Source organism: Psittacula echo (assembly GCF_963264785.1).
Source record: "Psittacula echo genome assembly, chromosome: 4".
NCBI classification, from domain to species: domain Eukaryota; kingdom Metazoa; phylum Chordata; class Aves; order Psittaciformes; family Psittacidae; genus Psittacula; species Psittacula echo.
Genome location: NC_137738.1, coordinates 67,890,994 through 67,909,451, shown reverse-complemented (window position 1 = coordinate 67,909,451; position 18,458 = coordinate 67,890,994). Strand labels below are relative to the sequence as shown.

General features: G+C 38.1%; 1 protein-coding gene across 6 annotated transcripts in view; it reads right to left on the bottom strand.

Moving 5' to 3' along the window:
• The window catches only part of EPHA7 (EPH receptor A7), a gene marked incomplete at both ends in the record, with an annotated part of 166,261 nt that overhangs the window by 32,147 nt on the left and 115,656 nt on the right, over positions 1-18,458 (bottom strand). For 4 of the 6 annotated variants that reach the window (XM_080615369.1, XM_080615374.1, XM_080615372.1 and 1 more), the window contains 3 exons: positions 635-743; positions 6,975-7,143; positions 10,684-10,808. In XM_080615369.1, the coding sequence (XP_080471495.1) occupies positions 635-743; positions 6,975-7,143; positions 10,684-10,808 (403 nt within the window). Of the gene's footprint in view, positions 1-634; positions 744-6,938; positions 7,144-10,683; positions 10,809-18,458 lie in introns of all 6 variants that reach the window. The other 2 variants (XM_080615370.1, XM_080615371.1) reach the window with 1 other exon arrangement.

The following is an 18,458-nucleotide window of genomic DNA, read 5'->3' as shown; positions in this document are numbered from 1 at the left end:
CCTCGCATCTAAAGTCCTGACAACATCAGTTCTTCAGGCTGGGATTTTCAGGCACTGAGCACCTAACTGCTGTAGGTCCTTTGTAAGTTGCAGCTATAATTCTCTTGACAGCAGAGTTTTAAATAAATCATGAACAGTTGCAATCAAAAGGTTTTTGTATCAAATGCCAGTTGGGACAGGTCCTAAACAGAAAATTCTAGTTCTGGTGAAAAGCTTCTATGGATGAAAGAGAAGATTAAAGAACTTGAAAGCAGAATAGTGTTTTACATGAGGGTATTTTTAAACTTACTGCTGTGCATCTTTTTCTTGAATGCAAAGTCATTTAAAGGCTGATCAGATAAAGTGTCAGACTTCTCCATGTGAGAAAACTGAACAGAAAGAGGGACTCTGAGGAGCACAGGTAAAGAACCTGCTAGGGGTTCCTTTACAGCACATTTACATAGGACAAAAAGAACATCTTGATTTAAGTGTGTCTTGCCAAAGTAAGAGGACAAATTGTATAATTGAAAATGGTATTTAAATTAAAATTGTCCTTACTAAAAATGACTTCCATTTCAATTTTGCGAAGTACTATCCCAGGTTAGACTACATTTCAAGAGTTTTTGGGTCAGACATGCTTATGCCGATGCAATACCTTCGCCCAATGATGAATCCAAACACCATGAAGACCAGAATGATGGTTCCTGCCACAGCAACCACAGCTATGATAATAACGGGATTCTGTTCACTGGAAACAGCTGTGGCTACAAATGGAGCACAGAGCAGAGATTAGTTTAAAATTATTCCCTATAAAGGAACTGCAAAAAATTAAGTCAACAATTATGAATTGCAGACTGTTGCTTTACCTTTACCTGAAACTATTACATCAGTAGAGTTAGTCAAAAGAAGGGCTTCCATTGGAAATTCATCCAAATGCTGGATGAGTTAATGATTGTCTACAGGGAATAAGAAGGAGCTATGCTAGAATTGACTTGGCCAAAGTGATACAGTCATTATCAACCACTTCCATTCCCTCCTACTTCTGTGCTGCCTTCTGTTTTGCTGAGTGGCTGACTCCTTCCTAAAACAGAAGACCTCGATATCCCTATCAAGGTGGACAGTACGAGACTAATCCCTGAAGAGCTCTGCTTCTAGTCTCCCCTCTATAACTGATTGATCTGGCTTTGATGGTACCCAAGGAAATAGTGTCTTAACTATAAGAAGAATGCTTGAGATGAAACACTATGTATTAACACTGATATCCTAGTTAGCATATTTTTATCTCTTACTGACAGCATTGCGAGTTGCAATTATTACTTATCATTTAGCCACAAAAAGCTGCCTGCACATATACAAAATGGAATTCTCCATGCTTCAGAAAATTTACATGCTAAAATACCCACACATTATCACTCTTTTAATTCAGATATGCCAATGCTATTAATATATGCAAATGCACGCATGTCACATTAATGCAAACTGAGGATGTAAACACTTAGCCTGAGAAACCTCAAGGTTTGTTAAATACATTGCTTGCCTGACATCTAATGAGGGTGGTCATGTATTCAGTCACATTAAATGAGCACAGCTCTATTGAACACTATGGAGCAACACTGGTTTGTAGCAGCGAGGATCTAGGCCAAAAGACTGAGAGTAAAGGAAGAGACATCAGCAGTGATGATGAGCAAGAGACTGTGAAAGTTTGAGTCATCTGGAAGCAGCAGAGAAATAAAAGAGAGGGGAAAAATTATTAATTATTAAATGATTAACTGAATTGTAGATGGCATGTTAACAATGGTTAACTGCTAGTAGTGGTAACTAAACTGGAATGTCTACATGAGGATTTTATGAATTCCACATAATCAGGTTCCTGTTGCAGACTTCAGAGGTTCCCATAGAAACAAATAAACCAGACTTTTATAAGCTCTGTCTTGGGAGAAGTGAGCCAACCAACATGATTTATTTTGTTACTGACACTGACCTGTACCAACTAGTCCCCACAAAAAATAGCAAACCACTTCTTATACTACACAGATATCATTTGCATTAGCGGGAAGTTCCCTCTCCTTCTCCCCTTCAATTTTATCTCCTAAAGAAATTGTAAGTTTTCTATGTTCTATCCTAACACAGGCTAAGAAGATCTCATTATTCATACTGGTCTTAAGCTGAAAAGAACAAACGCTTATCTTTGATTAACTATAACTTTCTGAGATATTCAGGTCAGTAGGATGCCACTGCAGGCCTGCATATATCCCACTTGTGGAACTTTAAGGAAATCAGTGATCACTATTTCATGCAAAAACGAAGGGACACACAGGTAATACAACTCAGTTCCTGTAACATCACCAGGCCATCAAAGCAGACAATGCCAAATAACGCCAAATTTATGTAAAATACAGCCCTTCCTAAAGCTGTTCACTTCTTACTATGAACTCCAGTGCAAACCTCACTTAGAAGTCCAGAAGAGGCAGCACCCTATCACAATGGACAGGGTGCAAAGATACATCCATCTAACAGAGTTTGAAAAAATACCCAGCCCAGCCTGTCACTTAATCTAGCAGCCAAGTTGAGTGCATAGAGGTTGACATATGTGAGTGGGTTGCTCTGCATAACTGCCTCTCAGATTCTGGATACCGGCACATTCAGCAAGCAAGCCAAGGGGGGCTGGAACTGGATGATCTTAAGGTCCTTTCCAACCCTAACTATTCTATGATTCTACGATGTTAATTGAGGTCTGGAAACTGTTGGGGACACACCACACTGGCCAACTAGTAAGGTAAGATTCAATGTATGGCATACTTTTACATTTTTAAAACAAAACAAAACAAAAGATCTGATTATGGGCATGGTGTGGTATGAATTCAGCAACAGGAGTCTGGCATTTGCCTTGGTTCAAGTACTTCGTGCTGCTTCTCTTTTCTGTGCTATGAACTCAGTCTGTTAGTGTAAGGGTAAATGAGAACCCAGCTTCTGGAATGATCACTGTGGTTTGACATAAAAAAAAAGATGCTAGAGTGTTCTTAGAGGAATGATTTTGAATTGCAGATGATCCTTCCAGGAGTGCATGATATGGTTACCTGTAACTGGTGCTGTCACACTGGTGATGGCACGTAACCACCAGCAGGACAGGGAAGTCTGTCCTTTCTACTGCTTAAACTGTACTCAGACTCAAGAGGGTGACACAGGTACCTGGTACTTGGGCAATTAGCTGCAATTAATCTGATATTATGATATTTGAATATTGAAATGAATGAGCACATTCAAATCCAATCCTTAATTGAAAGGAGTTAAAATCCCCTTTTAAATACATTGTTGTAGGGATGGGGAATGCATATCCAAACACGCCGGAGAGTTTAAAAAAGGAGATCAGCCATAAAAGCTGTGCTGCTCCTCCAGTGACTTCTCATGCAAGCAATCTGAAATGTATGAGTTGCAGAAAAGAACTGCTGATGAAGTCCACCATGGAAGTGTTGACAATAAATTGGGTTCATTTAGGCCAAATATTACTTCCTTATATATTATGCTTCATGTCTTCTATTTGTAGTAGCGTTAATTCTGACATCAAGAATAAATTTTGCCTCTGCAGATTACTTCAACCTTGCTTGATTAAAAGTGATTCATGGCAAAAGGAAAAGGCAAATCTTCATGCCAGGTTGTGCTGAGTCTTACAGCTATAACAAGTGGCAAAATCCCCTTTGATTAAAAAAGCACAGGATTATCGTTAGATGCACTGGCTATAGGTCACTTAACTTTTAAATACTTTATTGAATCAAAAAATAAAATTACCACTTAAGTGATTTTCTGTGCATTTGTGTTTTCTTCTTGAGGGACTTTCATCTCTAATATCATCAATGTTTTCAAGAAAAAAAATACAGTGATTAAAGTACTTTGACTGTGGCAAATACAGCTCAAAGTACTTTAATCATTGTATGCACAGTATAGAATAGAAATATCCTTACTTTAAAAAGTATTTTTACTTCATAATTTTGAATTTTTTACATAAATAGGTATGCAAAGCCTAACATCTATGATATGTGCAAGTACAAGTATAAATTATGTATATTTTATATGTCAGATACTATTAATATAATGCACATTTTGCAGCCCAAAAATCCAACCATATGCTGGGCTGCATCAAAAGAACATGGCCAACAGGTCGAGGGAGACGACCTCTCCTCACCCTCTACTCTGCTCTTGTGACACCCCACTATTCAGCTATGGGGTCCCCAACACAAGAGGGATGTGGACCTGTTGGAATGAGTCCAGAAGAGGGCCACAAAGATGATCAGAGGGCTGGAGCACCTCTCCTGTGAAGACAGGCTGAGAGTTGAGCTTATTCAGCCTGGAGAAGTGAGGGCTCAGGGGAGACCTTAGAGCAGCTTTCCAGTACCTAAAGGGGCCTACAAGAAAGCTGGAGAGACCTTTTACTAGGGCACGTAGGAATAGGACAAAGGGGAATAGTAAATTTAGATTAGACATTAGGAAGAAATTCTTCATTGTGAGGGTGGTGAGGCATTGGAACAAGTTGTCCAGAGAAGTTGTGGATGCCCCATCCCTGGAAGTGTTCAAGGCCAGGTTGGACGGGGCTTTGAGCAACCTGGTCTAGTGTAAGGTGTCTCTGCCCATGGCAGGGGGGTTAGAACTAGATTTATCTTTAAGGCCCGTTCCAACCCAAGCCATTCTATGATTCTATGACATAGGTCCTTACACATTTAAAGGTGGCCATGCAGCTTCTATCACAATTTATAAACAGGAGCATGGTACAAAAATCTACTTAATCAACAGCACCAGCCAAAAGATGCCAACCAGTCAAAAAGCCAGGAGAAATTCTGGCTGGCAACATGAGTAGCTGACTGTGATGGCCACTATATATATTCTTACATAAATACGTGTATGTGTGTGTATATATATGCGCATATATATATACTTACACTACATACATATATATTCTTTAAATACATCAACATATTTAAAAGCTGCAGTCAGAAATCCACCGGAATAATGAAAAGTCAACACTTTCAAATGGTAGCGTAACACTGGTTTACTGCTCACTTGTACAGTACTTTTCTTGAGGTGTATTTCCTGAAAATGATCCAGGAAAGGCCTTCCTTTAAAATGTTAATGAAAACACAGGACATTTTATATGGCATGTCAAAACATAAAGCTGGCCTATGACATGAGAAAAATCTGCTGTGCATACTGGCCAAGTGTGTCCCTGGTATATATGCAGTTTTTCATCACAAGAATCAGAAAAAGGGTACATGGGCATGGTCAGTGATGCATTTATTCTAGGATTTCCTGATTTTCAATATGTTGACCAAACTCTAGTCAAGACTGTTTACTTCTGAAATTAGCTTTGCTAATCTTAGTGGCTACCAGTGTGCTTACATTCAGTGTATAAAAATCACTCAGGTAATTAAGGAAATGTTAGGGAAACATTTTGGCCTACTAATTTTAAATCACTATGGACAATAAAATAGCTCACTAGCAGAAACATATGACAGATTATGATAGACTTTTAATTTGTTTTCCAGAAATCTACTCAAAACAAATTAATTCTCCCTGTACTTCAGGTTCTCATTTTGCAAAATGAGGATTCTGCTACTGACTCTTTCTAAAGCAGAACCCTACAAATGGAAAGTATGCTATCAGACACAGAGCTAATAATACTAGTAATAACAGTTTATTGCTGCTATTATGATAATTACTATTTCAATTATGTCTATTAGATATGTGGTATTATTCATTATTGATAGTTTTCATACTCTGTGTGCAACCCAGGTGAAATCAAGACCTAACTACTGTGTTTTAAGAATACTGACGAATTGTTCAGGAGACATCTGGCTGCAATTAATAAGATGTATTAGAATCACAGAATCAAAGAATCAACTAGTTTGGAAAAGACAATTTTAAGATCACCAAGTCCAACTGTTAGTGTACATCCACATCCTAGGTATGCTCCACAGAGTTCAAAGAGCAGAGCTGGCATCTTTGTAGACCATGTATTCTCAGCTCCGAATCTGGCTGATCCACTGTCAGGCAGGTTAACCTGAAGCAAATGGTCCAAAACAGAGTTAACCAAATTTAGGTCTGCGACAGAGCAGTGAAGCTGCCAGGGATGCAGGCAGCGCCTGTGAATGGGCTTATGGCCCATTTGGGTCAGAAAACCCAAAATGTGGAAGATTTTCACCAAGCATGCATGCATGTGTCTACGGTAGTGGGGAAAAAAGGTATCGGTGTGACTTTTAGACAAATAAGGGCATAAATTGAATTTAGTATCAAGGAAAGAGCAAACTCTCCCAAAATGTTATCCCTCTGCTGAGTTGTCACAGCCAGATTCTCTGTATTGGGAGAGACTGTACTTCAGCTTCATACTTTCCACTGTGAGGGTTTTTGAGAGGTTGTGTTTTCTTTAGACAGCTTACAACAGATCACATGAGCCTTAAAGAAACCTAGGATCTTTGAGACCTGTTTCCTTACTAAACCAAGTTGGAACTAGCCAATGAAGTCAAAAGACACTAAGGATGGACATACAGCTTAAATAACACACACACAAACAAAACTATAAAGAATTTTTCCAGGAAACCAAACAGCGTAAAAATGACCTTGAGCAGACTGTGTGCTGAAATCCTCTTCCCTCCTCTCCCCAGTTACAGAAGAATCTAGTACAGTTATTCAGCTCACCACTACTCATTTCTCTTGAGGGGTGGAAGAGATGTGTATTTAAAAGAAAAAAGTACTTTTCTTTGTGTTAGAAGGCCATCAGAGGAGAAGAACCTGTTACAAATCTCCAGCTATTTATAGGAGTGTAATTTGCCTCTATGTGGTAGAAAATCTAACTGAACTCATCCTTCAAAATACAGTTACAAAAATCCACCTTCATGTAGAACTTCATTCTTTCCAGTTTCAATAATATTGCCTATGGCTCTTTCCATTCTTGCTGTACTTGCTACTTCTACTGAAACTGTTAATTTCATATAAAACTAATTGTTTACCTGTGGCTTCTTCTAGTGTAGCAACATCCAGTCTGGGACTGTAATTTCCATAACCAGCAGCAGTAAAAGCACGAATCTGGAAAACATACACTGTTCCTGGCTTTAGGTTATTAATAGAAGCTGAAGTGGACTTGGTTTTCACTGTTGAATAGGTCCTCTCCCTTTGATCCTGGAAACAATAGGACAAAAGATTAAATTATATTTACAGGTCAGATTTTGTCATGGTTGCACATCAACAACTGAAAGCCAGCCAAGGTTGTTTATTTCAACTTGTTGAATGCTTTTTTTTTCCCCAACATAAAAAATAAAGCATATCCTGTGGAGTATTACAAAACACTGTCAATGCAATGAGGAGCTCTAAGTATAACATAAAATTCAAATGGGATGCTCATGTTGTTACCCATAAAACATCCAGACATAAAATTATTGCTTCTTTGGCTCTGATAACATTTTGTGAAATTTTTATGAGAAAATAGCTTGACCACAGCTTTCCAATGCGATCTGTGGGGTCTAAAGAGTGCGAGGACAGGGAAATCTTTCATGGTCAGAACCCTTTCCCTTGCTATCGTCCAATACCTTTAAAATATACCATACTGCCAATGTATAACTGCCTGGATTTTGCACCAAATTCTGAAATCCTTAACTCAGTTTTCACTTAGGTTTTTTTCTCTGGATTTTAGTCTTTTCTCAGGTTTTAATGCTATGGCATCGAGAAGAACCTAGGGAAGTAATCTCAGTATGACACCCCCCAAATCTGAAGCTGTAAGAATACAAACCCTATGAGTAATAACTCACTTTCAAATACTACAAAAGCTGTATCACAGATCATTACGGTATTCAGAAAGCTCTACTTATTCATCCCATTTACTGATCCAGATTATCTTTCAGCACAGATATGCGCAGCCCTGTTGATTTTCAGTGGCAGATGCAACCCTAATTTGAAGGGCAGAAGAGATGAATTAACCAACCATCTGAATGCACCACATGACCATAGAAGCATGAGCCGTACGAGGCAGTGCTAACGAGATGAATACAGAGGGAAGGAATAAATCTGTAGCTCATTTCAATAGTACTTTGCCAGCTAAAAGTGATGGAGAACCTTCCCCTTTCGCAGTCAGTAAAGCAGAAAAGGCTTTTGCTGAAATATAGGGTTAAATACAACATATATGATTTCTTTTCTGAGATTCAGTAATGGCTTCTCTTGGTTCACGCCCTCTCTGTTATTTGAGCAAGCCTACCAACTTGGCTAACCACAATTTTTTTGTGTCTTCTCCAAGAGGGCTTAAATCATCTGTAAGTGAGGACCATGGTGGAATGTATGTTGGTATGTGAGAAAGAACAGGAATGCTTGAGAGATGAGAAACAAGTGTAAGGAAAGCATAAACATTCAGGTTCAGGACTGAAAGCCACAGTGGAATTTCTGAGTTTGTATTTTAATGCATAAATAAGGCTTATTTGAATTGCCAAAAGTTCTTATTCAAAATAAATAAGTAATAAAGAAATAAAAATAACCTGTGCTAGAAATCTCGTAAGACAGGCTTGGGAGATTTCAGGCAGCTTGCATTCCAGCCCTAGCCAGAAATAAGAGGTGAAAAAAACACTTATCAGAACATTTCAGAACCACAAAAATGTTTGATTTAATTTCACTCTAAAAGGAGCTGGAAGTTCAGATTTTTTTTTTTTTTTTTTTTTTTTTTTTATATTCATGGAATCATACAATCATAGCATGGTTAGGGTTGGAAATGACCTTAAGATTTTCTAGTTCTAACCCCCCTGCCATGGTCAGGGATGCTTCACACTAGACCATGTTGCCCAAGATTCTGTCCAATTAATAAAACAAAATTTAAGCTGCCTCTCTCATTCTGAGTAGTAGTTTATGAAGTACTTTTTAAGCTGAACTGCATTATTTTGGAAGGAAGAGAAGTATATGTGTTAAAATTGTCTCACTGAATTAAAGGTATGTAGTCCAGTTTATCTGTGACTGTGCACAGGATGAGCTACTTATTCTTTTATTAATTTCACTGTATAATACTGTTAGGTTTCTTTCCATTGCAATGTAACTTTAACATCAGTTCTTCTCTTTGCAAACACAGGAAACTAGTAGCAGAATTCTGTTTATTGAAAGTAACAGGTAACGTGATTGTATAGGGAAAATAACACAAGCCCCATTCAAAAAGCTATCATCATATGAAATTCTAGTATCCCAATAATTTTTCACTACCTATTTAAACTATTTAAGGTATTAGAAACAAGTATTAAAACACCCCTAACAAACAAACAAAAAACCAGAACAACCCATGTTGTTTGGTTCGTAGTTTGAGTTTGGTTTGGTTTGTTTGGGTTTTTTTTCTTTTTTGTGCAGAGAACAATTTGCCTTTGGTAAATATGTAACTTTTTAAAAATTTTTTAATGTATGGGCTTTCTTTGTGTGCACACACACACACGCTTGAGGAAAAAAAACTCTGCTAAAATTAGTACTTTTTTTTTAATTGCTTGCCTATGTGTACGTATCTGGTAAATTTTGTTAGAAGTGATTAAAGTGAACAACTTAAACTGGGAGTTATCATCCACAAATAACATTTTATTCCCTTCCCAAATCATACAAAGGTCTTCTGATAAGTATATTTGTGCAATTCAGTGCTGAAAATTGGATGTGACACTTGATATGAGATCCAATCTGGTCTGAATTTGCCTAATTCTATGTTACCTAGTAAGCTGACATGCTCTTTTTGATACAGATATACTATTACCTTGTTTGCAGAAAAGAAATGTCTTCAGAAATGATCACAAAGGAGCTCCTTTGTTTCCTTTGCATTTTAATTATTTGTTTTTTCTCTCAGATTGTTTTAGAAAAATTAGGAATATGTTACATGCTGTAGGAAATTTACTAGGGAATCTGGAGAAGGCACACCTAGTCTGGGTCCCATGGCAAACATATAGCTGCAGAACCTGCCTTCACTCTGCTTTCATCTAGCTTACGGTTGTCAGAATTTTTTTATTCCGGAGTACTTCAAAGTTATCATGAATGAAGCCCTAGACACCCTGAAATGAATGGGAAAACTCCAACTGACATCAGCAAGATTGCAATTTCACTCTACCAGAAACACAGATCACTTCATCTACTGCTGAAAAACAGCCCTCAATTCATTATTGTGTGGAGAACAAGTGAAAAATAAATTTACAATGCTGGGACTTTTTAAAAGAACAAATAAGGAATAAGACATATTTATCACCTGAAACTGTAGGAAGTGCTTTGGAAGTTTTCAGACATCAAGTTGAAGCTGCCTAGCTCATAATGAAATACCAAATGCAGTCAAGAGTTATATTTGACATATCCTCACAAGACTGGAATTACAGCGACACAGAAGGAAATGAAACTAGCTTTAAACACAATGTAGAAGAGACAAGAAAATTATAAATATCATAGTAAAATGTCCAAGTCCAACTTAATAGAAAAAAAAAGTGGGAAAAAAGGGCAGATTTCAAAAGGATATTTAATTTTTAGGATACCAAAATACAATATATGAGATATATGACAGCAATAATAATTGCAGGGGCTCACTAGTTCTTAAAAATGAGCAAAATCACTATGACTTTAAAGAGACAGAATAGTTGACAGCTAATGGCTTTAACACTGCTCCACAACACAGCAAGCCAACGTGAAGCAAACGGCACATTGTTGTATATTACAGATAATCTTAGCACTTACTTTCTCATAATACTTGATTTCATATTCAGTAATAACTCCATTGGGATGTTCTGGTTCCTGCCAGGAAAGCTCCACACTCCTCTGCAGCACTCTCTCTTTCATTACTCCACTAACTTGCGAGGGAGCTGTTTGGACAAGATGTGTCAACAAATAAGAAGCATATTTGTAGGATGCTGAAAATCAAACGTCATTACTGATCCGCCCCATGCTGAGCCACTTTCATTAAGGTAAAAGAAAGCACCTTTTCATAGCTCACAATTCAAAGCTAATGAATATTCAAGCAGGACCCTATTACTGTTCATAAACTTAGAATGGAAATCAAATTAAAGTGCAAATAGCAAAAGTGGCATTGTTCAAGTTAGTGCAAAACTGAGATTGATGGGATAGGAGTAACAATTAAGCAGATTGATTCTGATTAAAATACCAAAGTAGATTTTTAGATTGATGTGTAGAAATTAAGAGTCTAAATATTTATTGCACGTTTTTGAAATGCACATAAAAAGAAAAATAATATTTTAGAAACAAAATCACATTGTAAGCTGATTTCATATAATTGATTCCAATTCTGCTTAAAAAATTAGCTATCATTCTATCTGATTACAACGTGACTCGGTGGTGAAAACAACTATGTTGAGAGACTAAACCCCCTTTTTCATTACTTCAAACCTTTACGGGACATTGTCTGTTTAGAGCTGAAGTTCCTGTATTTGGTCTTGGCATTTTTTGAAAGTGTGAGACTATTCCGGAAGTAAATCTTATAAAAAATAAAGGGGACACTGTCTTCCTTCATTTCATTTTACAGAGACATACATACATGCACACTTGCATGCATGCACACATACACATGCAGTTTCGTAATAAACATCATCCACAAACAAGCACCTTCTGAAATTAAAAAAAACCAACCAAACAACAACAATATGCAAGCATTTTAGAGTCACTGACTCTCATTTAAAAATGTTTAAGAGGTAATGTAATAAAATGTGAGGTACTGGAAAAGTAATTTGCTTTATCACCTTATCTCTTCTTTAATAAAAAAATAACGATAAAAAAGGCAGATTGTCTTCTGATGTGTAGTCCCAAAGGAGGCCTTGTCTAGTTTTCTTTGCTGTGATTAACTAGTTGTCTTCTTTGTCTAAGTGAGTACCACAGCATCCTGGCTGAATTTCAGAAAGTTCATTATGTTTCATGCATAATGCTTTATCTCATCCAGATAAATGTTTTCAAATTGCTTATTTTACATTTCTAAATGTCAAAAATTGTTAATGTTCATACTTATTATGAAACAATTTTATATTCTCTAGGTCACTGGAGTTTGTTCTCGACATTTGCTGCCTTTTCTTTTAGCTTATGAAATGTTTTCATTCCACTGGTCATAGCATTCATTTTTTTAAAGCAGTGAAGCAAAATGAACTCGCTTCCTCTAGTATTAGCTAACTCTATGTATGTGGGGAAGGAACAGCAATGAGGAGAAAGAGGAACAGAAAGGGGGGAAAATGTTAATCAGGGAAATAAAATATACTATGTTAGATTGCTACTTAACATCTGTACAAAGTACACCACAAACAGTCAAATTCCATTCTTAACAAATTCAGACCAGTGTCTCAGTGATTTATCAAAACAATGCAGTGACTTATGAAAGACAGCATTCAAAACTCTTAAATAAATGCACTCTTAAATATACTTCCCTGTCAATTAATATTCTTTTAACTCAAGAATAATCAGATTAAAAGCTGGTTTTGGGTTTAGGTTTTTCTGGTTGTGTTTTGGCTTCCCCCTCCTCCCCACTAAAATGCGATACTTTTCACTGGGAGAAGAACCACGTGAGGAAGAAGAGAAAGTCCAACCTGCAGACTGTATATGTTGATAGCTCTGAAGACAATTATGTTATGTTTTATTCCCATACCACATGATATTCCTAAAATCCAGTAAGTTACCTGAGCTTATTTTGCGTCTACACATTTGTTATAAGGGAATCATCAAATCAATTGAAGCCAAAGTATCTTCTTCTGGCAAGGTACATCAGCCTGTTGTTACTGCAAGGAAATCGTTGTAAACTAGAGCAACCACATAAGCCAATCTATTGATGTGAGAGGCTAGACACATATGCTATCTTTATTCTGCCTTTTGGGTTGCATTTCTTGATCTGTGCTTAATCATAGAATCATAGAATAGTTAGGGTTGGAAAGGATCTTAAGATCATCTAGTTCCAACCCCCTGCCATGGCCTTGAACACTGCCAAGGATGGAGCATTCACAACCTCCCCACGCAACCCATTCCAGTGCCTCACCACACACACGGAAAAGAATTTCTTCCTTATATCCAACCTAAACTTCCCCTGTTTAAGTTTTAATCCATTACCCCTTGTCCTGTCACTACAGTCCCTGATGAAGAGTCCATTCCCAGCATCCTTGTAGGCCCCCTTCAGATACTGGAAGGCTGCTATGAGGTCTCTCTTCTCCAGGCTGAACAGTCCCAACTTTCTCAGCCTATCTTCATATGGGAGGTGCTCCAGCCCCCTGATCATCCTCGTGGCCCTCCTCTGGACATGTTCCAACAGTTCCATGTCCTTTTTATGTTGAGGACACCAGAACTGCACACAATAGTCCAAGTGAGGTCTCACGAGAGCAGAGTGGAGGGGCAGGATCACCTCCTTTGACCTGCTGGTCAAGCTCCTTTTGATGCAGCCCAGGATACAGTTGGCTTTCTGGGCTGCGAGTGCACACTGCTGGCTCATGTTCATTTTCAGGTCAGAAGCATTTTGTTCTTTATTCTAGTATAATCATTTCCCCTGTATTCTCTCTGTTGTTCTCTTACAGACCGTTTTGCATTCATGTTTTATTTGTTCTGGTTTCCTGACACCTCCTTTTAAACCTTTAGCCCACTTCTCATTGGCAATCCATGTTAATTAATTAAGAAACTATTTATAATTTTAAAGCAAACGTGCTTGAGCAATCTTGGAAATAAGTTAAAGCATACAATTTTCCCCTAAATACAAGATAAAATATGGTATTAAATCACCAAATGCCCCCAAAACTCGATAAAAAAGAATGAAGAATACCTTTTTTGTTCCCTTTGATAGCTAAATCATCATCATCATAAACAACTATTTCAGGTACTTTTGATTTTAGTAATCTAGTTCTTGCCACTCCATCTATACCAAGGCTGTTCAGACACTTTGTTGTGATTTAAGCCCAGGCCGTAAATCAGAACCACGCAGTCTACTTCCCCACCCCCCCACCTTTCTTCCCTCCGCTTCTGGAGGGACGGGGAGGAGAATCAAAAGAATGCAACTCCCACGGGTTGAGATAAGAACAGTTTAATAACTAAGGTATAACACAAATCACTGCTGCTACCACTAATAGTCATAATGATAAAGGAAATAACAAGGAAGAGAATACAACCGCTCACCAACTGGTACCTCGCCCCCACCCCGCAGCGTTCCAGCCCTTCCGGGAACTCTCAGTTCTACATCCTGGGCATGACGTGCTGTGGTATGGAATACCTCTTTGGCTAGTTTGGGTCAGGTGTCCTGTCTCTGCTTCCTCCCACCTTCTCCTCCTCCCTGGCACAGCATGAGACTCACAAAGTCCTTGGTCAGTCTAAACATCAGTGTTATCAGCTCTGTTCCCAGGCTGAAAGTCAAAAACACAGTGCTGCAACAGCTACTAAGAAGGAGGAAAAATGACTGCTACTGCTGAACCCAGGACACACTTCTTACAGCATTTCTAGACAACTAAGTACCCAGTCCTGAATGACTTGAGCATGCGTAATTCCTACTGTGTCACTTCAGGTTACAAAGAAGCGTCACTTCTCAGAATCATTATTTCCATAATATATTACACTGGGGAATATGGGCTGTTCAAAACACTATTTGCTATAAACTTTCTTTCTGATATACCTCATCTCATTCTTTTTCTCCTTCCTGCTGACACAACACTCACAGCCTCTCTGGGATAACAGGCAGATGTACCTACAAATGCTGCATAAGAAAGTACTTCAAGAATGACAGGCCTTCAGCACACTCATTCGCCTTTTTTAAATGCTTCAAATATACCATTCAGCAAAAGGAAAAATTGATTTTCACCAGGATTCATTTCACCAGGATTCAACATCACAGACACAGAGAAATATAACTCTGCTGGGCTTTACTGATAAAGCCTTCAAGTTACATAGATTTCAAGCTGGTCATCATTTTCAGATCAAGTTATAGAATAAGTTACAACTGAGGTGTCAAAAAGAGTAGGATATTCCTGGGAAATATTCTGTTCCTGAGAGAATACTGCATCTGGTAGATGGATGTGTTACATCCATACTGCTAAGCCAAGCATATGGTATACTATTAATATGTGCAAACACTTAGGTATGAAGAACTGTGGTGATTATTTTGGAACGCACTGCTTTTTTGTCCAGAGTCCTCTGAAAATTTTACAATATAATATCGCTCATGCCTTTAATCTCTATGCTTAGCTATTTTTTGGTTCTCATGCATAATATTTCCCTTGATTCACAGTGTACTTGCCAAAAGACAAAGACAGATGCAATGTTAAATCTTTTGCACTTTGTAGCAAAAAAAAAAATAAATCCAAAAGTACAAAATAATAAAACAATGAAAACTGAAAAATAAAAACAAGTGAGCAGGACTGTCACATATAAGAGGAACTAAGCATAACGCTCCAATTGCTAGCTCAAAAGCAGCTGTAACATCTTTTTATTGAAGAAAGGTAACTCACCAAAAGAACGATACCTAGCCATTTCTCTAAGATTTCTTGAAATCCTACATCTTGAATGTATCTTGATTCCATGAACAGCATCAGTCATGGATATTTTTAATTTGATAATTAAAAAAAAAAAAAAAAAGGCGTCTCTAGAAGCAACATACCTGGTGTTTAGGAGCTCATGTGTATAAAACAAATTATTAGAAATCCTCAGAAATAAGGGTTTCAGTCCTGCAGGCCCATGCTATGGCCAAAGTTTCACAAATGAGCATGAGTAAATGCTCCCAGTGCAGGACCAAACTCTATGATAATAAATACTACTAAACCTATATTTGCAACTCCATGACTTGCTATACAAACACTAACGAACGAATAGGCTATCAGCCTTCCTTATAATCTTTTTTATATTTTTTTATCTTAAAAGAGCACTAATGTGCTTAAGTCAATCTGAGCTTCATCTTGTACTTGCTGAATTCAACACTCTCACTTTCACAGCATGGGACCCTTACAGCACTGGTTCCCAAAGGACAAAAAGATCTTAGCTGTTGGCCTCTTTCCTTTTCACACTGTGAAGATATGCAGCAATTACTCAGAACCACCAGCTTTTCATACAGCAACAAAGAGATCAATTTTTACACCCTGTAAAACTGTATCTCAGGGCCCAACGCAAGTTTTATGTTCCATGAAGCATTAACGCCATTTTTCTCCAACGGTGTTCTACAGCAATTGCGTGTGTTTCGAGTATTCAGCCTGAAGGGGACATCACTAACAGACACAAACCATGGTAAACCAGGGATATCAGCATCCCAATGGTTGGGATGCTACTATATTATTTCTTTTCAAAATGTCTTTGCTGTCTCCTTTCTTGGCAGAAATCTTTAGATAACAGTTGCTTTGACTCGGCATCTATTTTAAGTGAGACTGGAATCTGGCATATTACCAACAACAAATGCAAAATGAACCTAAGTATATACATGAAAATAGTAGCAGAAAATTATACTGTTGTTAGCTTTTAAATGGTTGTTCAGGAGGAGAATACAGAACTCCCTATACTGTATTAATGGTCCTACAACAAGATTACCCAAAATGAAACTCTCCTGTACTGGCTTGCATACAAATTTGCTCCCAAGAGAAAGTGTGTAAATGAAGTCATAACCTGGCCTCCCACCATGCTCTGAAGGAAAACATAACAATTAGAACTGCTGAAATTACTAAATAAGGTGGTAGGCAAACAGATTATAAACCTCGAAGAACTGCAGCTACTGCTGTCAGAGGTCTGAGGTCAGCATGTGGCACCATACTGATTTTTACGCTGGTCTGAAACAGTATGCCTCAGGATACATGCCCTCGCTTGCTTCTAAGGAGCTGTCTGATGTACATAGATGTCACTTGAAAGAAAACTTTGACAAGGGTTTAAAGGCACTGTGCAAATTTTAGAACTTTATTGTGTAGGTGTTTCCCTTATTTGTTTAACCTGTTTCCTATAAATATAAAAAGGCTTTGTGTGAAAAAAAAAAGTTATATATAAAAATATTCTATCTAGATAAATTATTATATTTATTATTGTATTAAAATTATTAAAAATTTCAGAGCCCCATAATACAGAAGTGCTACTCAAGACATGATAGAGAACTGCCACAGCTTGTCCTTTGAATGCTTGGAGGAAAAATGCCTGCATTTCTCTTCACATTTACACTAATACGTACAACAATCTTCATGCTATTTGACGTGACGTCATGCAAAAATATAACAGCAAACAATATGACAGTTTTTAAACTGAGCATTATTAAATGTATACATGGACATTCATAAAATTTTATTTTTTGTTACAGTGTATTTCTCTCCCCTCAGTTAAGTCTCCACATGACAAAGCAGTCCATGATAACAGGTTATTGAGTACCACTGTATTATGCCATTAGTACCCATTGCTTTGGATCAATGACAGAGAAATTCCCCACTGTGTTTACAAGATGCAGCATTCAAAAAGAGACCTAAATAAATCAGATATTTTACACTAACAATATCCTACAGAGAAGTCATTTTAACTTCCTCTCTGACACAGCTTACTTTCTGGCTCATAAATATAACACAGTGTACTTACAGTGCTCTATAAGCCATGAGCAGAGGCACACACAACTCTTTGGGCCACTTGGGGATGATCTGAGTGCATGGTAATAGGCAGTGTAGTCAAGCAATACTTAACTGCATTACTTAGTTACATGTTTTGCATTGGTTTTGTGGCCGATAAACTCTCAAATTACTTGATCACCTACAGAGAGTAACAGAAATAGTTCATAAAATCATAAAACGGCTTGGTTGGAAGGGACCTTAAAGGTCTAGTTCCAACTCTCCTGCCATGGACAGAGACATCGTCAACTAGATCAGGTTGATCAATCTGGCCTTGAACACTTTCAGGGATGGGACAGCCATGACTTCCTTGGGCAACATGTTCCAGTGTCTCACTACCCTCTTAGTGAAAAATTTCTTCCTTATGTCTAGTCTAAATCTGTCTTCTTTCAATTTAAAGCCATTACACCTTGTCCTATCCCTACATGCCTTTATAAAAAGTCCCTGTCCAAATCTCCTGTAGGCTTCCTTTAGGTACTGGAAGCTGCTCTAAGGTTTCCCCAGAGCCTTCTCTTCTCCAGACTGAACAAGCCCAACTCTCTTAGCCTGTCTTCACAGGAGAAGTGCTTCAGCCCTCTGGACTCGCTCAAGCAGGTCCACGTCCTTATGTTGGGGCTCCAGAGCTGGACGCAGTACTCTAGCTGAGTCACCTCCCTCAACCTGCTGGCTATGTTCTTTTCAGTGAAGCCCAGCATACTGTCAGCTTTCTGGGCACACATTGGCAGGTCATGCTGAACTTCTTGTCAATCAAGACCCCCAAGTCCTTCTTCGCAGGGCTGTTTGCAATCCATTCTCCACCCAGATTTTGTATTTGTGCTTGGGATTGCCCTGACCCAGGTGTAGGGCCTTGCACTTTGCCTTGTTGAACTTCACGAGGTTGGCATTGGCCCACCTCTCAAGTGTGTCAATGTCCTTCTGGATGGCATTCCT